Source organism: Heptranchias perlo, chromosome 32 (assembly GCF_035084215.1).
Source record: "Heptranchias perlo isolate sHepPer1 chromosome 32, sHepPer1.hap1, whole genome shotgun sequence".
NCBI lineage: Eukaryota > Metazoa > Chordata > Chondrichthyes > Hexanchiformes > Hexanchidae > Heptranchias > Heptranchias perlo.
The window spans coordinates 8,598,239-8,613,802 of record NC_090356.1 but is presented as its reverse complement, the minus strand read 5'-3'; the positions used below and the strand labels follow the sequence as shown (position 1 = coordinate 8,613,802).

At 43.7% G+C, this 15,564-nt stretch overlaps 1 protein-coding gene across 2 annotated transcripts in view; it reads left to right on the top strand.

Moving 5' to 3' along the window:
• Positions 1-15,564, top strand: part of agrn (agrin) — a 385,222-nt gene that overhangs the window by 357,536 nt on the left and 12,122 nt on the right. For both annotated transcript variants that reach the window (XM_067970302.1, XM_067970303.1), the window contains 3 exons: positions 5,868-5,984; positions 7,140-7,329; positions 11,623-11,710. In XM_067970302.1, coding sequence (XP_067826403.1) covers positions 5,868-5,984; positions 7,140-7,329; positions 11,623-11,710 — 395 coding nt within the window. The remainder of the gene's footprint in view (positions 1-5,867; positions 5,985-7,139; positions 7,330-11,622; positions 11,711-15,564) is intronic.

Sequence of the window (15,564 nt, the reverse complement as noted above, 5' to 3'; positions counted from 1 at the left end):
GATGTCATAGGAGAGTAGAATTTACAAATGAATGGGATCCTGAATAACTTATGTGCTCCAAAATTCTCTTGGTGGGGAGGGGGGAGGGGCAGGCGGATAGGAATGGCAACCCGGTAGGCTAAATGAACATATACTACTCTGACCAAAGGCAGAAGAAATGCCTGGGAAATATTCATAGTAACTTAATGAAGGCTAAAGGGATCATTTCACCACTGAAGTTTAAGACCAGTTCTGATACAGGAGAGCAGAAAAGAAACTCTTCCCTTTTAGTCAGGGCTTCATGTGCGGAGGAGTTCTCGTTGCTGTATCAGTTCAAAGATTTTGAGTTTCTGGTGGTTTGAATGCAGAGGATTGCTAAGACTATGAGCTCTTGAGATGGTAGCAGATGTGTGGGTGGTGTGTGCATGCAAGTGCGATGAGGCATAGACCAAACCACTGAAGTCATGAAACCAAAAACTCTTCCTCCCTCATAAAAACCCCCATCTATGACTTACTGCCAGGTGGTCAGCATTTTAAATCTACCAGGGATGGAAAGAAGTGGGTGGCATCTTCTATTACTGGATATTGAAAGTTTCATTGGTTATAAACTGATTATAAGCAGTGGTCTAGAAATTCAAGTGCACCCAAAAATGGGGCCGCAGGGAATGATCCCTGTGCCTGAATGGATAGGCCCGAGGCACACGTGAAATTGGGCTTCGGGCTTCATTATCATTGAGCCAGCAAGCTTCGAACACCTAATAGGCATCCCCAGGCAACTCACCAGTGAAGAGGACTTGAAGATTGGGCTGCTGCGGTGCCAGCAGTGGCCCTCAGGTGGGTAATTAAAGGTTGGGAGGATAGCGGTGATCTGGAAGGGTGGGTAGCAGCGATCGGCGTGGGCAGAGGCCGGGATCGGGGATGAGGGGTAGTGGCGGCGATCGGGTGGGGGGGCGATGGGCAGCAGTGGACCGTGTAGTTTTAATGTGGGGTCGGGAAGAGCATTCCTGCCCCTCCGAGCTCCACATTCAGGTAAGCATATTTTTAAAAGTTATCTTGTTGGTTGCAGTCTGCCTGGCATCGACTGTGATAAGAATAATATAGTATTGCAGAGGGGGCTTCAAACAGACGTTAGGCCCCTTTGTTGAATATGCAAAGGGACTAATGCCTGTTTCAGGCGTGGGCCCTGCACGCCGATTTTTTTTTTTGTTGCCTACACCAATATGGTGGGCGGCACACTACTGGCTCATAATGACCATGAATATCCTGCCCGCCATATTGGAGGTTTAGGAAGCCGTTTAGCATCCGAAAAACAGGTACTGTGAGGTCGAATTTCGAGGCGGGTGCGTATTGATCAGTAGATCTTCATACAGCGGCCTGACACATATATTCCAGTTGAATCAAGAGGCTGAAAATAGGTTTCATGGAAAAAGTTATTGTGTAGAGACGAATCTTTTAAAAATAGCTATCATGTTGGAGCATGTTGGTGTTCCAGTGTGCTGTACCACAGAGTGGTAGGATTTAAGTTTGCACAGTGATTTTCCCATCTCACCATACTGGGGGAGACACTGAGAGGAGGCTAGTTGGTTCTTCCCCAGGAGCGGGTGGGATGGGGGAGTGTGGGGGGGTAGTGGAGGTAGGAATGGAATTTAGCCCCTTCATTACCCTCACGTACTATTTAGAATGGCCCAGGAGCAGGTCACTTGGCCACTATCCATGGTTAGTGGTTTTAATGAATTTTTTTAATTTTCAACCAAACACATGCATATGTATATATATATATATATGTAGCTCCATGAGTGATACCCAAAACTCTGTAGTGAATGCTTTTACTATCTGAGCAATTAATGCAAATCATCTGGAGAATTGTTATCTCTAACTCGTTTCCTCCACAAAAAGACATGCAACCATTAGAGTGTTGTTTATATTTTGGCTGGGTGCTGTGTGTTTTAATATGTATTCTTTACCTTACTCCTTACTGATGCCCTTTTTTCTCTTGTGTTTTCTGTACTTATTCTGATGTGCTTTCTGGATTTAAGAAATCGCGTAAGGTAAAAAAAAAACAAAAAAATTGATTTCATCATTCAATCACAACTTTTTCCCATTCTAAGCTCATCCAATTCCATTGCTAAACGTAGAGGTAGTTGTAGAACATATAGTTTTACATTATATAGTCTTTTCAAAATTCAGGACATTAAATATTAGTGACAGTAAAGGCAGGCGAAGTGGAAGTGGAGATTGGGTGTGTCTCAATCCATATAGTAATGCCAGATGGCCTTTTCCTTTTCCTGTCCAGCTCTGGCCTCAGTGTCGAACTGTGCTTTCAAAACACTCAAATGTGTCTGAGCTGCTGCAGATCTGCATTACCAAACAATCTCCTTTTGCCACCACCTTTATCTACAGTGACTCTGTTGCCCTGCTCAGACTCTGGCCCCAGGGATTGCTCTGGAAGAGACACCCAAGCTAGGGCCTCTCACTGCACTCAATTTCTATTCTAAAGCCTTGTCATCTGCTGCTCTCGTATTATCACATTGCACTCTGGCAGGTAGGGGAAGGAAATAGGCAGTAACTCAGTTGGTTTCTAACCACAGTGTCTCTGGCACCATTACCAGGTGCCCCAGCTGCATGGGCAGCCCTGAATAAAGACACTCCCTGACCGTAGCCGCCGCCTACACTCGACCCTTGCTCAAAGCCTCTGCTTCTGTAACTATTTCTATGCCATCATATCATGTTCCCTGCAGGCAGCGCAGAAGTTAGCACACAACCTGCTCGGTCTCCGAGTTACAACAGAACAAAAGCACAACGTTTAAAAGCAAATAATTCTAAAACAAAATGGATAACAGGAAAAATGAAACCAGTGTCAAAAGGGGACAAAGCACTAAAATAAAAGATGGAAGAAAGGTTGAATAAAGTCAAGAAAGAATAGAACAGCAAGCCAAAATTGGCAAGAATTGAGGGGAATAAAAGAAAATAAAAGCCTAAGAAAGGAAAAATAAAGGCATAAGCAAGGAAGCAACATACAGAGACAAGTAAAAGTACACTTATTTTACAACAAACTCAATTTTCAGAGTCCCAGTTTTTTGCTGTGAGCACCATGCAAGATCCACTAGTTTAGTGATGATCTGATCTCTTTGACATCTTTATAAACTAATAGATTACAAATTCATCTCTACTACAGAGAGTGTGGCAGCATTTTTGACTTTGTTAGCACAAAGTCCACATGTTCTTGTACTTGAATGCCACCATTATATTCATCTTCCTAAAAAGCTTCTGAGATGTGAATTTTCATTCACCGTAGGTGGGGGAATAGGTATGGTTTTAGGTAAAGTGAAGTAAAAGAATAGAATATTATTGCATAAATAAAAAGAAAAATTGAACTTCTGATAGTCTGAAATAAAATAGAAAATGTTAAAAATTCATAGTAGATCTGTTCTGATAATGGGTTCTACCTGAAATGAAAAAGTATAAGAAAATGAAAGCCTATCATTTAATGTCTTATTCTGACCTTGACAATCTGGCCTCTTAGCAAGGGCAGGAGCCAGGGATTTACCACCTGCTACAATCAAACTTTGCATGAACCAAATTAGATGACTTCCCCACAGGAAGTACCTGAGCAATGGCCATAAAGGCTGAGTTACACACAGTTGTATCTTATCAGCTAAACAGCCAGTAACCATTAAAAACTTTACATACAGCACAGAATTTTTTTTTGGTTTATGTCATAACAACATTCCCAACAAATGTACATGTCAACGGTCTTTTTCTCTTAAAACATGGCAAACATAGTATGAACTGAAAATAGGGAACATTTATGCTATCATTGTCCCCAGTGTGGAATTTCATAATACTCTTAGAATAAAACTTCTAAGTTATAAAAAAAAATTACCAGCTTAGTGGAATAAGGACACTAATAAATACAGAAATTATTTTGACAAAAAAAGTAATGACACAGGAAGAACGTTCTTCATAAAGAGGTCGTATTAGTCACAATTAGGCTTCATGAAAATGTGCCCAATTTCCTGATATTAGAGAAGGGAACAGGACCTAGGTTCCCAGTGAGTTGCTTCCTGCAGTTACCACTGATGGTGCTGCTATGTATTTCCAGCACTCTCTTTTTGAATAGAGCACTACCACTTTGAGGATCCAATAAATTATCGTGAGTTTCAGAATGAGTGGAAAATAAAGTTGCACCTTGTTAAAATATTAACATAAATCCATCTTTAGCATTTCAGTGTGAATTTCACAATTAGTAATACCTTCGGTTTTTAAAAAAAGCTAAATAAGTGGCTATTTAGACCTTGAGTGGCTTTAAAATAAGTACAGTAATGTTTTGTGCATTAAAAACCGACATACCTGTATTAGTTTTTATTAGAATGTATTTATATTTTAACGTTTATCTTTAAAAAAGGAAGGTCACCACTAACCTGAGAAACATGCCATTACTTTTTGTGTGTGTCCATGCGGCTTTTATTGAATTTGTTTGACTTTATTCACTCATCACATACATTTTTAATCTAGTCTTGCATTTCCATTTGGCACACGTGAGCTCACTTGCCTACCCATGGTCTGTTTCTGGTTACTCGTTGATCTTAGCACTTGACTGGGATTGTGAAAAGGATTTTATTTGTAATCCCCGAAAAAAATATTCATTAGCATATTCACAAATGATCATGGATTTTGAATGAAATTGCGAAGGCCAAGTTTGCCACTTAGTAATACTGTGCACTGTGAAAACGAAATGTACGCTTTCTAATGAAAGCAAAGCGTTCTTTCTTAAACACCACCTGCCCCAAAGAAGGTGTTATCTGGCACATTTACATTAAACTACAGTAATGTTGAGCCTTTGCTCTACCCTGAGGCCTAAGTTCATGTCTGACAGCTGAAACTGAAAAATTGGAGGAAGAACAGAAGGTAAATAGTCCAGGACATCCGTAAGTGTTTTTGTTAATTAATAAGAACACTTCCATTTATAATCCTGTCTTGTCATGTGTAGGACTCTATTTTAAATATATGCTAGTTTGAACAAGCCACTGGTGTGATCTGAACTGGAATTTTACTCGTAGACACCAGCTGTTAGCTGGTATTTTTGAAAGCCTTTAACACTAACTTTTGGGGAGGGTGGAATTGGGAGCCCAGGAAAAAGAGGGTTTGACTAAGCACCTTCCCGACTAACAGCAAACCATCTCGCACAATGTTCATACAATTTAAGCAAGCAAGCAGTTCTATATTAGGATACTTCAAAAAGGTCCGCTTTATTTTTTTTTATAGCCGTCTGTTATAAAGTATCCTAGCTTTACCCTTGTCAATCATAAGCATGCGTTGAAATGAGGTAAGTAGAATTTCTTCTCAGAAAAACCCCACAAATGGCTGACTTGTAATCAGAAACAGACTTTAACAGTGTAGTGTTAATCAGTGATATTGCTATACACCGGAATGGCCTGGTTTCAATTCCATTTCACCGAGATTTTTGTTCAGTTATTCGTTCTTCCCATGAACTGTATTTGGGTTTTGTTCAGAAAGTCTCCTTCCTAGCAACATCCCATATCTTGACTAGTATATAACTCCATCGTAACAGATTTACACCGCTAATAATCGTACTGAAGCTTAAAATCAGTCCGTCATGTTCAACACAATTAATTTAGTCTTGTATTAAAAATGTGACACTGGAGTGAAAAGCTCTAGGTACATCCCTCTAGTGCAGCAATGCAGCTTCTTCAGTTTTAACAAAGAACTATGAGTATTGAACCTTACCGTTACGGTGACAGACTGACTTTTAGCTGAAATATTGTGCCATGTTTTGCTACTGGCTTCATCCTTGATGCATAATTATTTAAACAAATAGCATCTCAGTAAGATCATGTGATTAAATCTAAGGTGTTCTTCGTCCTAAGGCCCCACACACAGCGCTGAACCTCAAGGAACCCTTGTATGTGGGTGGAGCACCGGATTTCAATAAATTTGCCCGTGCAGCTGCTATCACATCTGGCTTTAATGGAGCCATTCAGAAGGTAAATATATTTAGAACCTTTAACAGCTTCATTGCATTGGCCTCAAGTAGGAATTCAGGACAAAGAACTGATTCAAAATGATTAGCTGTTCCCCCTAATTGACTTCAAGTCACTTGCTCCTGGATCGGAGCCTACTCTTACCATAAGTGTATTTTCTCAGCATTTGCGCTGACCATTACTCAGTTTTTAATTTGTTGCGAATATGTTCTATGAATCATGATTTGGATGTATTTTTGTAGTGGACCTTGAATTTTATTTAATGAGTTAGAACAATGTTTTTTTTCATGATTACAGTAAAATCCAAGGGGGGTGGCATAGTGGCATCCAGAGTGTGCATTTTATTTTCCTTCAATGCTCAGCACCTAGTTTAATACACCTTGTTTTTCTGTTTTGTAAGAGTGGAAACCCAGTCTTCCCCCAAATTATTTTTCTCTCTTTACCCATACTTTTTTACCCATGCACCAACTACACTAAAAGAACAGGGGCAAACTTTTGGGTTGGGCCTCTCCAAAGGCATTCCGAGCTGGTGATCAGGGGAGGGGTTAGAGCACCTGGCCTCCACTTAGCAATTCACCATAGCAACATGGCTGTGATTGGGTATTCAGCAGTGTGGGAGTTTACAGACATGAACCGCATCCCATTAGGTGTAGTCCATGCTTAGGGACATAACCTTAAAGTTTGAGCTAGGCCGTTCAGGGTGATGTCAGGAAGCACATCTTTACACAAAGACTAATGGAAATCTGGAACTCTCTCCCCCAAAAAGCTTTTGAGGCCGGGAGTCAATTGAAAATTTCAAAACTGAGATTGACAGATTTTCGTTAGGCAAGGGTATCAAGGATCACAGAACAAGGCAGGTAGATGGAGTTAAGATACAGGTCAACCATGATCTAACTGAATGGCGGAACAGGCTCGAGGGGCTAAATGGCCGACTGTTGCTATGTTCCTATGCTCCAAAGTATTGCACCATGATGTCTATTTAGTTGGTGGGTTGAGTTCTGTTTTTAATAAAACGCTTGAATTTTTGGAACTAAATTCATCAAAACAAAATAGCCTCACTGAGGTACTTTCTTCAGTCAATGCTTTTTGTGTCTTTCTCCTGCTTAAAAAGTGATAACCATTTTCTATCTTTGTTTTTTCTTCTGTATTTGTACCTAGCTTTCAATAAAATCTGTTCCACTCCTTAAAAAAGAAAACATTAGAAAAGCCATGGAGATCTCCAACTACCATTCGCATCCTTGCACGATGAGGCGTAGTCCATGCCACAATGGCGGAATCTGCAGTCCAAGACTCGGGGGATATGATTGCATGTGCCAGCGCGGGTTCTCGGGGTCACAGTGTGAAAAAGGTAGAGTAATCCCTGTTTCGTATGAAGATCTGGTAGCTGTCTCCTCTTTTCTCATTTCTGTTTTTTCTCCCTGAAGACATTGGGCTCGATTTTCAGACATCCAAGCGGGTGCATTTGTGGCAGGGGTGGGGGGGGGCTCCAAAAATCGGGGATTCCCGGGGCGGGTCCGGAGCCCGGCTCCAACCCGCCCACTTCCGGGTTCACCAATGACTCGCTTAGATGCGCGCGGAGCCCCCGCATACGGGACTCCCGCCGGCAATTAAAGCCGGCGGGATCCCACTTAAAGCAATTAATTTGATAGTTCAGGTCATTAGCAGACCTGATTTGGAGGATATTTTAGGAGGGGTGGGATTTTCATCCAAACTGAGCATGTTACCCGTACTGGGGGAAACACTCCCAGTTGAAATGGACGTGTTGCAGTCACCAGCCTGTGGCAGCTGCAGAGATCTATTTGACAGAGGGGGGAGACCCTCACTCATTGCAGGAGGCCACTCTGTCACTTTGGACAAAGTTTGGCCTCCACCACCCTCCTCCTAACACTAAAATTCACCAACTTGCAATCTCAACCCCGGTGTGCAGACACATTTACCTACCTTGCAGACCCCCTCAAACGTACATCTTCCAGATGGGGGCCGCCATAATTGCAGTCATGACCTTCTCGGAGGACGAACAGCATCACCAGCCTCGCCGGCCACGCCGTCCACCTCTGACATGTGGAGCTCCACAACACAGTGCTGTGACACATCCACCTGCACAGCAGGAGGGAGGGCAACCACAGAGAGAGATGCATCGCAGAAGGCACTACCCTCGCCACAGGGTCTACAGACCGAGGCTCAGCTTCCTGGACCTCTCTGAGGCTCAGAGTCACTCGACATGTAGTCCTGGACATCTGCAGCCTCCTTGTTGCCGAGCTGCTGCCGGCTGGCCCGAGCACCATCTTCCTACCTGTCACTGTCAAAGTCACCACTGCCCTCAACAACCTCTCCTCCGGATCCTTCCAGGGTGCCACCAGGGACATTGCCGGCGTCTCTCAGTCGTCTGCACAAAAGAGCCCTGCAAATACACCTGCACCCACTCTGCAGTGACACAGTGGGTGGCATCAGGTGTGGGTCTTCATGTTGATCCTCAGGAAAGGGCATTATTGCACAAGCCAGTCAAGAATGGCCAAGACGTGGCAGTAGTGGTGACAATATAATATGTAATATGAGTTGATCAGAAATCAAATATAAGTAAAAACCATGACAAACCCTCAAACACCCTTGTGCATCCCCTTCATGCTCACGACACGTTTGCCTTACGCTTCCTGCGACACATACGTGATGCATGCCCTGTGGCTGCAGCACAGGTAGTGGCAGGTTGGGTGAGGCTGACCATGAAATAGATGTATCAGAGGGTGAGTATGAGATAGAGCCATGAGATTGTATGAGGATTGGATTGAGTGGTCGTGGTAGGATGAGTACTGGCGAGGTAAGTGCAGGTAAGATGAGGATAAGCTTTGAGTGGGTGTGAGGAGTGATGTGATAGAGTAGTGTTGGCAGTGCAGAAGGAGATGTGAGGTGGGGGCAGTGATGTGGCAGACGGAGTGTAGGGAATGAGTAAGAGTACTCACTTCGGCTGACCTACTTAGGTCATTGAAGCGCCTCCTGCACTCTATGCAGGTGCGTGATATGTTGGTGATGCTGGTGACCTCCTCTGCCACCTCGAGCCAGGCCTTCGTGGTGGCAGAAGCAGGCCACTTCCTCCCGTCCGCCGGGGAGATGATCTCTGTCCTCCACCTCCTCCTCATCCCATCCAGTAGGACCTGGAGTGAGGCATCATTAAACCTGGGAGCAGCCTTCCTCCTGGGCTGCTCCATGCTGTAATTTTGGCTCCTTTCTGCAGCATCAGTCAATGGAGGACTGCCCCTTTAAATAGGGCTCCTCCAGCTGACAGCCTATGATGCGGGTGTGCAGTCCGCCTGCTGCGCAGCTTTCCAGCGCGAAACCCAGAAGCCAAGGTAAGTGGCTTCAATTTACTTGCAATCGCGTGCGGAGCACCCCAAATTCACTGGGCGTGTTACCCACGCTCCCAGTCGACCCTCCCGCTGCCAACCCGCCTCCCTCCAAATATCGAGCCCATTGACTCCTTTCTCGAGGGGTGGGGGCAGTTCGCACAGGTGCTAGGGACCTTCCAGTATCTTATCAAAGTGGCCATTTCCTACCTGTCAACCTTGGTGGGTGTTGACAGACCCCTTACCTGTACGGTGCATCAAACTCAAACCTGTTCCTGTTCTCACCTGACGTTCACACATTTTCAGCTGGGGTCAACCACATAGTGATCAGGAGTGGGAACGCTGGCTAATTCTTCTCCTGGCTAACCTACAGCGGAGGTCAATCATGGCACCCAATTATGGATCAACTAACTTGGCACAGACAGGCGACCAAAGCTGGGAAACTCCTGGTCTGCATGCCTTGACTATTCATTGGGTAAACTTACCAGACCATTATGGGAGCCCTAATTGCTTCGTTAATATCGATAAATGAATGTTGTGTACAGAAAGCTCCTGTGCTTCATCTTGCTTCATGCCTCTGCTTAATTTTGAGTAAAATGGGCCTATACTCTTTGGAGTTTAGAAGAATGAGAGGTGATTTCATTGAAACATATAAGGTTCCGAGGAGGTTTGACAGGGTAGATGCTGAGAGGTTGTTTCCCCTGGCTGGAGAGCTTAGAACTAGGGGACATAGTCGCAGGATAAGGGGTCGGCTATTTAAGACTGAGATGAGGAGTAATTTCTTCACTCGGTTGTGAATCTTTGGAATTCTGTACCCCAGAGAGCTGTGGGTGCTCAGTCATTGAGTATATTCAAGACTGAGATAGATCGGGTGGGAAAGTGCAGTTGAAGTCTAAGGTCAGCCATGATCTTATTAAATGGCGGAGCAGGCTCAAGGGGGCCATATGGCCTACTCCTGCTCCTATTTGTTATGTTCTTATGTTCTTATGCACAGATATGCTCTTAAAAGCAACGAGTAATGCGTGTATTTGTCATATTGTACATGGTTACAGGATCATTACAAGTACTGGACCTTGTGTAAATCTAAGCATTAGCCTATGACTTTTTAAATAATTAGCTAAATGCAGTTGCATGACTTTTTTTGTACAAATTGTTGCCACTTTGACTGACTGATTCAGATGTCTTTGGTCAATACTATCGAAGGGAAACCTTCATTAATGCATGGCCTGCGGAAACCTCTTTCTCAGACCCAACAGTGACTGAACTTCACAAATATAAATTCAGGAGGAAAGCAGTACTTTCCTATTTCTATTTCTGCTAGATTTTTCCCTCCTCTTTTGAAGGTTTTGTCTTGTGCTGGGCTATAGTTCTAGGAAGTCAAGTGCCATGTGATACTTCACTCAAGTGACGATACTCTGTGTGAGCCCAGGCAATGCATTATCAATGGGCTTGTGCGATCATTGGGGGGGGGGGGGGGGGGCATCCATCGATGAGCTTGATATCCGCTGAGTCCACTCAGGCGCATTCCCCAGCAGGGGGTAATTCGTGATAATTGGGAGTGGACAGCCTAGCTGGTTTATTTACCCCTCCCCCACCCCTCCAAACCAGGGGAATTGCAGCCAGTTAGTGTTCATACAGCCACCAGATCAGTTAACTCGATACAGGAAGGGAATCAGACCTGGGACTTTCCTAGTTTGTATGAGTCAGTACAACATAGGGCAGTGTAGTGGCTGACGTAGCCATCAGCAAATCCCTTTTTAAAAAAAAATGTCATTAATATATCCTACAAATTATAGAACAGACAGGAAATGAAACACTAATGTGTGTGGGTGCACTTGAGTACAGCAGATGCATAATTAATTCACCCCAGCTTTTCTGCTCATATGTGTTGGACATGGAGCTGTCTCCCCCACAAAGCAGGACTTCTCTTTCAGGGAAGCCAGTTTGAGATGTGTCCAAGCGTGACAAGCTTAAGCCATCGTTATTTTAAGCTCATGCTCTGTTGCCTTATTTCTGGGTCTCCTGTTACTAAGGATATGGGTTGACTAGATTTCAGTTTGTGTCTAAACAGGCCCACAAGCAAATGCTATAATGTCATAAGCTACTTAAAGATATGACTTGAGACCTTTCAGTTATGAAATTTTACATTGTATGCATTTCTGTTCGGACTTGGAAACCAATGTGTTTCAAGTGCCCTTGATGGGACATTCATTGCCTGCCAAGTATTTGAAAACAGTCTTAATCTGAAAATGAAAATTGCATGTAATTTTTGTGAACTATTATTTTTTTCTCCATTTCTACAGCACTTGAGGAAAAGTCTGCAGGGGACAGTGAATCTATAGCATTTAATGGACGGACATTTATAGAATATCACAATTCAGTAACGAGGAGGTACGTCATGTTTTTCGTACACGAATGATTGCTGAATACAATGTTCAGTATTTGACATAATCAAAAACCTACTTGACTTGAAAGTTATTTTCTCCCTAACTTTGGGTATCCTTGCACCATTCACCACCTGAGGAAATAGGCAGCACACCTGCTCTCAGGCCTTTGCTTTAACACTATGGAACTGGGTACACATTGAGGTGTTTTAGTTAATTTGCCCATCAATATTTTTCACCATTTTGTCAACACACTTCTTTAACTAGCTGAGGACAAAGCCCACAAATATCAGGAACAAATAACCAAAGCCAGAATGATTATTTTGCATTGCTCATACAACTGTAGACGTGTCTGAGCCCCAATTTGCACATCCGTTTAAAGCATAGACTCTCATCTCTGTAACTAATAGTCCCTGCAAGAGTTCTGATTTTTGTATCACAGGAGTCATGCTGCATTTGGTTGCAATTCCTGCTTTGGGGAGCAAGGGAAATTGGGCTATGTTCATCTTCAAGGTCACATTCTGACCAACAAATAAGACATCAATTTCTACAGGGTGATACTCGCCCTGAAAGGCAGCTGCAGCCCTGAAGCCCCTTCCAAGACTTGACAGAACTTGTGCACTGAAGTGAGGAGGGTTCAAATGTCAGTCCAGGCTAAGTCAGGTTAGGGAGGCCAGTGTCACCCCACAAAAGCATAGAGTCTGGCTTTTGGTTTTTAAATTGTTTTAACGCTGAAGTATATTGTGTGTCACTTTAAGTGTTCATATGTAACTGGTCAATCCTTACGATAATCCACAAATGATTTGTTATTCATTGTGGTCACCAAAAAACCTTCCAGCTTCCTTTGTTCTATCTTGGTTGTTAAAAATTGTCCTTCAATAACTGTAACTTGTGCTTGTCCCAGTTTATCATTGTGTGGTGTCTGTTTTGTCTCTTATGTCTCTTTGTCCTTATTTTCTCTACTCTCAAGCCATCTTGCAAATGAGATTCCAGAGTAAGTACAATGTCCAGATACTGAACTCATTTATATTGCTATCCCTTTCCCTGCGATGCTTACATGACCATAATATCAAATATGCAAGGAGATGACATGTATGTAAAAGGTGCACAGTTGGGAGTGGCAGGTTATGAAATATAAACATTAGCCAATGCACCCCAGGCATGTCGGAGCTTTCATAGCTGCGTTATGATTGACTTTTCACACTTTGCAATTTTCCAATGTGTGTTCTTCTTATGTTGTTTCCCTCCTGAGTAATTTATATATAACTAAAGCTGCTTTTATATTGTACGAGGACGTGTGCCAGTGGCACTGTCGCCTGATGCACACATCTGGTGCAGCCAGCTGCAACCCAAGAGCAAACGTGCCGGGATTCGCTAAGGGCCTTGCATCCAGCCACACAAGACCTGCGCATCAGAAGCCAGTGCCAGTAAGTAGCACGGGCCTTGTGCAAAATAAAAGCAGTTTTAATAGAAGATGTCGAATAGTTTCTGACTATTTCATGCATTTGTCTTCAAAGGCTGTGCACAGATCTCCGTATCTCCTGCAGTAGTTTTCTGGAGACTTTTTAAGTGTGATGCACTGCCAGAAACACAACATGTATCTCATGGCTTGAAATAAATTACTTCTGGTGTTGCCAGGATATTAATTCCTCTCCCCCGCATGCCCCCCCCCCCCCACACCGATCGCCACTTGACTATTTTTAATTGCGTAGCAAGAATAAGAGTTTTCTTTCTCATTACCACAAAAACCCCTAATTTTAGATTAAACTATATTTCTCCCCTGATCTTTGAGTTTTTCTGTGCAGTGCACTGTCCATGAGTGAAAGATTGACCTGGTCCCAGCCCACCATGAGACTTAGTTGCTGTGGGGAGTGCACACAGGTGCTTCTGGATGACGTCCTCCATAGGGAAAATTTAGCTGGGTCTGTGCCCAGGGCACAGTGAATATCAGGCAGGTTGGAGCCCACACCTGTAAAGGAACTCAACCAATATTCTGATACTCGCTGCACCTGGCCGCAAACCCAGGAAAATATCCCTTTATTTCTTTCTTCTTCCTTCTCTTGGCAACCTGCTTGAGATCAGTAGCTCAGCATGTGAGTAGCACGGGCAGAAACCTCCCTGGCCACTGTGCCACATGTTTGAAGATCATTAATTTGAAAAAAATAAGAGTGATATTATTCTGTATGTTTGTTGCTTCAGATTGTGAGACCTGAATGCATTGTAAGTCCCGTTCGCCTATCTCCCAGGTCGATGCTCGCTGACCTACATTGGCTCCCGGTCCGGCAACGCCTCGATTTTAAAATTCTCATCCTAGTGTTCAAATACCTCCAGAGCTGTGCCCCTCCCTATTTTTGCAACCTCATCCATCCCTACAACCCTCCGAGATCTCTGTGCTTCTCCAATTCCGGCCTCTTGCGCATCCTCGATTTTTCATCGCTGCAACATTTCAGCTTCCTACGTTAAAGGCACCATATAAATGCAAGTTGTAAGTGAGCAACGTCCTATTTAACAAACAATGGTTTCTTTGTATTACGTTCCAAAATGCTTTTTAAAACCTGCTTTATAACAGAGAATAAAACAAATGCTCAGACATTTAAGGGCCGATTTTATCTGTCCGTCCACCTGAAGCAGTGGTGGGTGGTTAAAATGGCAGGTGGGCATTTCTCAATGTGTTTGCGGCCACCTCCATTTTACCTGCCAGGCTTTCGGCAGGCAGGGGCCTCATTAATATTTAAAAGGCGGGGTCCGATGACGTCATTTAGATCCCGACATGATTTTTACTATGGATTGGCAAGTCGCGCACAATGCCGGACTCACCAGTGAAACCAGGAGGCAGGCACAATTGGGGCCAGAAGATGCCCAGGTGAGTTCAAGTTTTTAATTTTTTTACGGTTTTATCGTGGGCCAGGAGGAGCAGGCATACTCCTCCAGGCCCTACGAGGAAACCTTGGGTCTCCCCTGCCCCAGGCTTCCCTCCCTCTCCCCTGACCACGATCGCCTTCCGTTCCCAACCCCCGCCCCCCCGTCACCACGTACCTTGTGCTGGGGATAGTTCTCTCCTGCCGCACAACATTCCTCTCCCGCCTGCTGGCCACCTTGTCGTTCTCGCCAGGTTTGGGTGGGCGCCCGTGCTGCAATATAGTAACGAGGCCCATGAGTTGAAATGGCCGCTGGCACCGTCATGGCCGCTTCCCGTCCGCTCCAGCCCCTGCACGTCGCACTCGCACCCCAAGTTAAAATCAGGGCTTTCATCTTTTTGCTGCTAGGTGGGGGGTTGGGGGAGGGAGAAACTCTTGATTTGAAGTGTTTCTAGTCAGAATTGTTTTTAAGAAGTCAATGAAATTCTAGTGGTAGCAGTAGCAAAGTGGTTGATTGTTTCCTTGCAGACATAGCAATGATTTACTTTTGTTATTTCTTTCAACAAAAAAAACCTCAAACTAAACATTTAAAAAAAAAATCTCCTTCAGCTTTAGATTTGAGGTTGGGATCAGATCAGCCATGATCTTATTGAATGGCGGAGCAGGCTCGAAGGGCCGATTGGCCTACTCCTGCTCCTATTTCTTATGTTCTTATGTAGCTCTCCCTCATTACAATGCTATTTACAGATTCTAAGCGGACACCTCAGTAAAGTATACTTTGCAAATTATTTCTTGTCATCTGACATTGGATTCAGTTTGAAAATGAGCATTATTTGGGTTACATGTACATCTTTCACCTCAATAGGCAGAAATTCTGTAATATACTCACCAGGTCTGACAAATTCCTTTTTCACCAAACACATGTTTTTTTTTCATGAGCGCACATACTGGAGCAATAGATAAATCTGCCGTTAGTTAGCCATTCATCTGCAGTTAATTAGCG